General features: G+C 42.9%; 1 protein-coding gene across 3 annotated transcripts in view; it reads left to right on the top strand.

The window, feature by feature from the left end:
- LOC103389529 (histone deacetylase 4) overlaps positions 1-7,327 on the top strand; it is a 60,739-nt gene that overhangs the window by 25,349 nt on the left and 28,063 nt on the right. For all 3 annotated transcript variants that reach the window (XM_025062213.1, XM_017038992.2, XM_008324971.3), the window contains 2 exons: positions 1,945-2,285; positions 6,612-6,762. In XM_025062213.1, the coding sequence (XP_024917981.1) occupies positions 1,945-2,285; positions 6,612-6,762 (492 nt within the window). The remainder of the gene's footprint in view (positions 1-1,944; positions 2,286-6,611; positions 6,763-7,327) is intronic.

Here is a 7,327-nt window from a genome sequence, read left to right as displayed (position 1 = left end):
TCCAGGGCTGGACTGACACAAGCTGGGGCCGCTGACCTGAGGTTGAAACCCCCGGTGGTGGGATTTTCATCCAACTGCTTCAGTGAAACTAAAACATTTTCCTGCGTAAATAACGTGTCGATTTTCTTTGTATCAGAGCAACGATAAGTGGATGTGGGAGTGGAACGTTTTTTGTTTTTTTTTTATCTGTAATAATGTCACAGATTTATAACTGACTGTGTATTTTTCCTGTAAACGTACGCCTACACATCTTTACCCTGAAAACACAGTGCTAGCTGCCTCCTCCGGATGCTAACAGCCGCCGCTGCTGCTGCTGCTGCTGCCGCCGCTGCTGCTGCTGCTGCTGCCGCTGCCGTGTTTTCCTCTTTATTAAAACACAGTTCAAGGCAAGTATCTCTGGCTCTGGCAGCGGTGTCATTAAATCTGTAGGTAAATAATCAGCCAATCGGCTCCTATTTATTCAGATTTAATGGTGAGGGAAGCGGCCTGATTGGAAGGCTTCCTGTGCAGTGATTTGTGAGCGAGCAGCTCAAGGCCCTGCATCACAGCCGCTCAATGCAATCTTTGTCAGACGCCGTCAACCTTTATGTGCGACTGCGGCAGCGGCCGTGGGAGGTGTGGAAAAGGAGTTGAGAGGAGCGGCTAATAATTTGAGTTAGTGAGAGGTCAGTGTTAGACCGTGAACGCAACAAATTATTTAAAAAAAAAAATGACAACGTCACGAAAAACTCACCGTCATGGGCCACAGAGAGGGGACGCCACTGTGTTTTGTAAAATTTGGTCAACAAAAAAGATTGGTTTTGAATGCAGACATTTCTGGGCCAGACAGAAACAGAGTGCCATTAAGTCAATCTTCGTATTCTTACAGGATAGCACAGAAAGAAGTTAGTAACTCTTAAAGGGTATCTAACCCAGACTTTTCGCAGGTGAAAATTTTACCTTCAAATACTTTTCTGCCTGCATGCACACTTGTACGAATTACGAATTCAGATAATTGGTGTTAAAAATAAAAAAGCCTCAACCTAAAAACATTTCCAGGTGTAAACACTCCCAGTCTCCAGGTGACAACAACAACAACAACAACAACAACTCTGTCTGTCCTGTCAATACCAGCTCTGGCAGTAACTGATGTAATTCTTGTGTTCACTGTTTTTCAACTACTATATCATGTGGAAGCAGCTACTGTATATAAGCTCCCACACATGTTCCCCTAATAATACAGCCCTGTTACCCGTGGCTGTTGCAGAGGTTTACCTGCGTGTAACTGAGCAGCTACACAGCTCCGATCTAATCCCGTGTTGATGCGCAACGTTTCTCCTTGTAGTTTCACTCACTGAGCAAACACAGAAGTGGCTGCAAGAATGAGTGCATCATGAGACACAGAGACAGACGTGTGACATTTACTTTTATTCTGTAAGCCGTTTCTGTTCTGTTTTATCTTCCGTGTTGCATTTATACAGATAATTGAAATCACAAATATAGTAATATACTAACGAACAAAAGAGTGAAGTAAGCCGAGTTGTTAATTGTTAACCGATTGCAGTAAATATGCCTAAGCAGAATGAAATCTACAGGTCTCTACAGGAAATATAGCAAAGAAGAATATTTATTTAGCCCAAATACCTTATATAAGCCAAAATGCCTCAAAGATGCTGCTAGAAGAGTTGAGTTTTGTCAAAACTTAGCAAAATCATAGCTGAGAAGTAGCAAACCTAATCTAAATATATGGATAATTTAACCCTAGATCAGAGATATTACATTTCTTTGTGTAAATTACACAAAGAAAGTAAATAATTAGCCTTTAAAAGTCAATCAGATCTCCCTGAACTCTTCCTGTAATTTGATAAGGCTAGCTGTGGTAAAAGCCTCAAAAATGTGTTGAAACAGTTCAAAGCTTGTCATCAAATTATTAAAGTCTTCTTTTTGTTCTCTTCTTCTCTGTAGTGGACATTAACTCAGCTTTGCCGCTGCGTCTCCCGCCCGCTGCCATCCCCATGGACCTACGTGTAGACCACCACCACCACCAGCAGCAGCAGCAGCAGCAGCAGTTGTCATCGCTCTCCCCGCCTGGTCAGCAGTCACCCGGGGGTCTCGGGGGCCCGGGTCAGCCCGGTGGCGGCGGGGGTGTAGTGGTGGCCTCTGTCCGGGAGCAGCAGCTACAGCAGGAGCTGCTGACCTTGAAGCAGAAGCAGCAGATCCAGAGACAGCTCCTTATCGCAGAGTTCCAGAGGCAGCACGAGCAGCTGTCCCGCCAGCATGAGGTGCAGCTGCAGGAACACATTACGGTACGTCACTCAGCCGTGGGATCACAGGTTTACATCTGCAGGAAATGCAAGCTGATGGGTTGCTGTAGATGGGGCGGTAAAGAGCAGGTCGAAATATCGATGATTCACGTTCGGTGAGGCGTTTGTAATCCTCAAAGAGCCTGAAATGTCAAGGTCTTTTGCAAAATGTGTTAAAGAAATCTCAAACATTGCCTCAGTGTTCTCTGTCATTGACTGAACTGTCGAGTTATTGAATAAAGATAGAGTCTGATGATGATGACGCTGATGATGATGATTGTTATTATCAATTATGTTCAAAAATGTATTTCAGCCACAGCGACGTGTCCAGTAGCCATTTCAAAGTATAACTTTTGGTCACCATCCACTTTTGTTATTCCATCATTGAAGCCGTTCTTAGAAAGTGCAGTCTGTACTAGGACTGGCTCCATACAACTTTTTCATGTCTGATACCGATACTGCAACTAGGAGTAATGGCCGATACTTTTCTCCTCCAGCAGGCCGCGGTTGGGCTCAGGTATCGTCATTTTAGTTTCTCAGTAAGTGCAGTCACAGCCTCGCTGATTTTTCCTCTGTCTAGTTTTAACACAGCGGAGAAACCGTAGGTGTCACTTCTGTAGAAAACGCACCCTTGACAGCTGTGGTTATTATAATAACAATAATAATAATGATAATAAGGTTCCCTACGGGGGAGAGACTTCTGAAAGCAAAGGAAAATTTAAAATGGAGCATAGTCTTGAATTTTATATATAAACAAAATCATGTCAAGACTTCCTTTCCTTATTCCTTCCCAGCGTCCTCCTTCTTCTCCTTCTTCTTTTGTTCTTCTTTCTCTTTTCCCCCCAATGTTTTTGCTCTTTTTGTCATCCCTGTTTCTTCTTTCTTTCATTTCTTTCCTCCCTCTGTCCTTCCTTCATTGGCTGTGACCCTAGACACAGTTGAAACGTACTGGAGGCCGACCATGTAAACGGTACTTTGTTTTATATTCTAAATCAAAGCATCAGAAAAACCAGAAAGATACAAATGACCTTAACAGAAAACAATAAAATGCCGTCTAACAGGGAGATAAACTGAACATAATTATTGCGGCAGATTTGCAGCACATCAGTCTTCAGTTCAACGCCAGAGAATTGGATCTAAAACCTCCAGGAGACAATAAATTCAAAGCTCAAATGCACTGACTCGCTTCACAAACCCATTTAAAAGTTATGTGAACAAAGCACGGACGGCTTCTAACTTCGTCAGCCGTCAGATTCCTGTCACTCATGTCACTCAGCAGCTTCAGAGACGACAATAAAAACATTTAAACCTGATTTCCTTCCGGGGGAAAAAACAACACAACGATGTTGAGATGTAAAACCAAAGAATTGAACTCTAACCAATGATGTTTCGTCCCATAACTGTCCAGAAAACGCATGATTTTTTATATATCGACAACTGAGAGCGAAGTAGGCTCAGATCACATGATCACGTCTTTGTGACCTGGAAATTCAAAGTGAATCTAGATCATCCCGCCCTCGGGCCCCAGAGAGCAGAGGAGGGCTCCTGAGGGGCCGCGGTGTGGTTTAAAAATACGGCTCTGTCAGGAACCTCGGTGTTAAACATCTAGCGACATTTATTCTTCCAGATATTTGAAAAAAAAGGTAGAAGATGAAAGCTTAGGAATACATTAAGAGCAAATTAATGATTTTATTATTTCCCTGTCACTTGATTTACACCTACATCTCTCACTTCTCTCCTCATCGTTTTTCTCCCCATCTCCTCCTCCTCCTCTTCCTCCTGTCCTTTTTATTACTTCCTCCCTGTCTTTTATTTCACCTTTCCTACTCTTTACTCCAGTCAAACCTCTTTGTCCTGTTTTATAGTTCTTGCTTCATTTTTTCTTAATTTCTTTCTTGATTCCATTCTTCCTTCGTTGATCTGGCTTTTTCTTTTTGTTCCTCCATTTCTTCTTTCCTGTCTTGCTTCCTTTCCCCTCCCTTTATCCCTTTCACCTTCCTCTGGCCTTTCCTGCAGACTTCCTCCTTATCTTTCCTTATTTAAAAAACGAACCTTAATTGTCTTCCAACTTCCAACCTCTTCAAATTCTCTCCTCATCCGTTTTTTTCACCTCCTAAAATTTGTATTTTTTCCCTTTCTTTCTTTTCCTTTTCTTTTCCTCTTCTCTCATTTCTCTTTTCACCCATTTTTGTATTGTCTTATTTCGTGTCTCATCTTTTTACCTCCTCTTCTGTGCTGTATCCTGCTCTCTCTCTCTCTTTCTCTCTCTCCCTCCTTTCCCTCCCTTCCATCTTTACCCTTTTTCTCAGCTTTCACTTTTTCCCAACATTTTTCATGACGAAGTTAAAAACGTACACAGGAGACATTTAGTCCCAAAGTAAGATTGTATCTCTGCCGTTGAACAGTTCTCAAGAACTGATTCATTAGCACATTTTCCTGCTCTCGTGAGTGAATTGACGCCCGCACTGCCCCCCCCCCGCCCCACTGCTCAGTTCCACAGCCGTGATGCTGAGGCGGTCTGGCCTGTGGTGGGGCTGCAGGACCACTCAGGTGGAGGTCAGTGACGCACGGCCTGAGCGAGGGAGGCCTGGCCTCAATCAGGTCCTTTCACTGCCTCTGTGTACACTCACAAACACACGCACAAATTCAAATGTGTGCACAAACACACACATCTCTTTCATACACTGAGAAATCTCTCCAAGAGCATGAGATTATTGGTCAGATGGGGAAAAGTTTGTGTGCACATCCCTGGTCTGCAAAGTCACGAGGGATCGGTGGTTGTGGTGGTGGTGGTGGTGTGTGTGTGTTTGTGTGTGTGTGTGTATGTAGATATGGGTGGGGAGGTTACTTTGAGCTTTTCCCACCCACTCAATCCCTGAGTTTAGCTTGAAAATATAAAAAGGCTGGATGTGGATTTCTGGCGTTGGCATCACTGCCAGGTTTGAGCTGATCTTCCTCTGTCACCTCACCGTTCTTCATCCTCGCGTCGTCTCGTGCGTTTCACTATGAACACGTGTCCGTTTTGCAGCCATTTAAATGAAAAGAACTTGGGTTGATGACATGCAGTTATGGCAACTGATCAAATATTGTGACTGGGCGTGTGATTATTGGGGGGATTCAGGAGGGGGCAGTGTCAGTTCCCTGGCACATTGTAGACAGGTCATTATGTTGCTGGCAGAGAGCAGGCACAGACAGCTTGTGCTATTTATTGTGTATTACAGGGACATTAAAGAATAATTGGCACTTCTGATTCAGTGGCGTTGCGTTGTCACATGCCATTAAGGCTCCAGGGGAAGAAGAAGCCATGTTTTACTGTGTGTTTTCAGGATCTAATCAACACTCTCGCTCACTTGACTGGCAATGAGGTCCCAGGTCTGGTTCAAGGACTCTTCGCTGAATTCTAGACGTGTGGAATTTATGTGGGTTTAGCATTTGACCCTTTGGTTAGAGGACAAATTGGGAAGCTGCAGTTAAGAGTGTGATTTGATCAAAAAAACAAAAAAAACAAAAAAAAAATCGTGGAGAACAAAGATTTGAAAGACAAATGAACAGATGGTTTTCCTCTCTGTGTTTTCCTGAAGTAATGAATGCTTGAGCAGATTGGATTATGGGTCTTTGCTCGTACCTACTTCTAAGTGTTGACATGTATTTTCAAGCTTACGTTTGAGCCTGCAGTGTTTTAAATGATGCGGAAAAAGTTTGACTTTGTTACTTCAAACACCTGTTGGACTCGATTGTTCCTGAAGCGATGCAGTCGATGTTAAACAAATGGTTCTGGTTTGTTTGTTTGGTTGTTTGTTTGAGTTTTTCTGTGGGTTTATGAGCTAATGACAAATAGTGGGTGTTGCTGCCAGGAAATTGCCATCTGAGACAACAGCACGTAGAGATCTGAGCCACACAGAGGCACCGTGTGCAGCAACTTCCTGTTGAATTCAATCAAATTATTGACTTATTTCATTTATTTCATTTTCCCTGAACATGACTTGTATGTATAGGCAGAAGCCACATTAGGATCGATGTGCTACAGTGCCCTGACTTTGCCATATTGTAGCCATAATAGTTAGTGTAAAAGCTCAGATAAAAGTAGCAAGAAATTAGCCTTGACATAATTAGATTTATTTTATTTTTAGTGGAAAACTAGCAAAGCTGTAAAGAAACTGTAGCTTTAACGGTGAAGATTTGTGCCTTTTGTTCCGGTTTCCTTTGTGTTGCCACTGGCAGACACACTGTTACAATCTTTGATGGCCGTGATGAGCTTTGGGAGCACTGAGTTATGGTTTTACACCAGATCAGCTCCACTGATGCATATTTCTGCTGTTTCACCTGCAGCAGCAACAGGAGCTGCTGGCGTTAAAACACCAACAGGAGCTGCTGGAGCACCAGAGGAAGATGGAGAACCATCGTCTGGAGCAGGAGCTGGAGAAGCAGCAGAGGGAGCAGAAGCTGCAGCTGCTGAAGAACAAGGAGAGGGGACAGGAAAGTAAGTTGTATCTCGTATCTCGTTTTTTTGTTTTTTTTTTTCAGTAGAAGACATATTGACTCGGTCCAGAACGAGCAGTCCTCGTAATTGGGTCTTGTCGTTGTACAGAACGTGGCTGTGCAATTCCTGAAAAAAACGTAAAGTCTACAGGAGAAAATTTCAGTAAAAGCCTCTGCCTAAATAATATGACTACACATGTGCAGCTCCACCGTGCCACGGTGACAGATTATAACTACTCTAACCAGGTGCCATTTAACCACAGACATCATCAAATATAACAGTAAGTTAGTAATAATACTAATACAATTTACACCCGCTTCAATCAGCCATTTGTTAATACAGCGTTTGGCTCCCAGTTTTGTCTTACAGGTTTTTTGTTTTTTTCTCTGGAAACTGAAGTTTGGCAACTACTCACTCTCACACACCTACCTTCTTTGCAAAATATGCACACACACACACACACACACGCATTGGTTTTAATTATCCTCTGCTCCTACCATTCCTTCTGTAAATTCAGTCTTTAACCAAATATATTTACATTCTATTTGCTGTAGAACATTCTGAA

The sequence above is a fragment of the Cynoglossus semilaevis genome, chromosome 14 (assembly GCF_000523025.1).
Source record: "Cynoglossus semilaevis isolate Cse_v1.0 chromosome 14, Cse_v1.0, whole genome shotgun sequence".
In the NCBI taxonomy this organism is placed as follows: Eukaryota; Metazoa; Chordata; class Actinopteri; order Pleuronectiformes; family Cynoglossidae; genus Cynoglossus; species Cynoglossus semilaevis.
The sequence above is the reverse complement of the archived record's forward strand: the minus strand, read 5'-3'. Positions and strand labels throughout refer to the sequence as shown.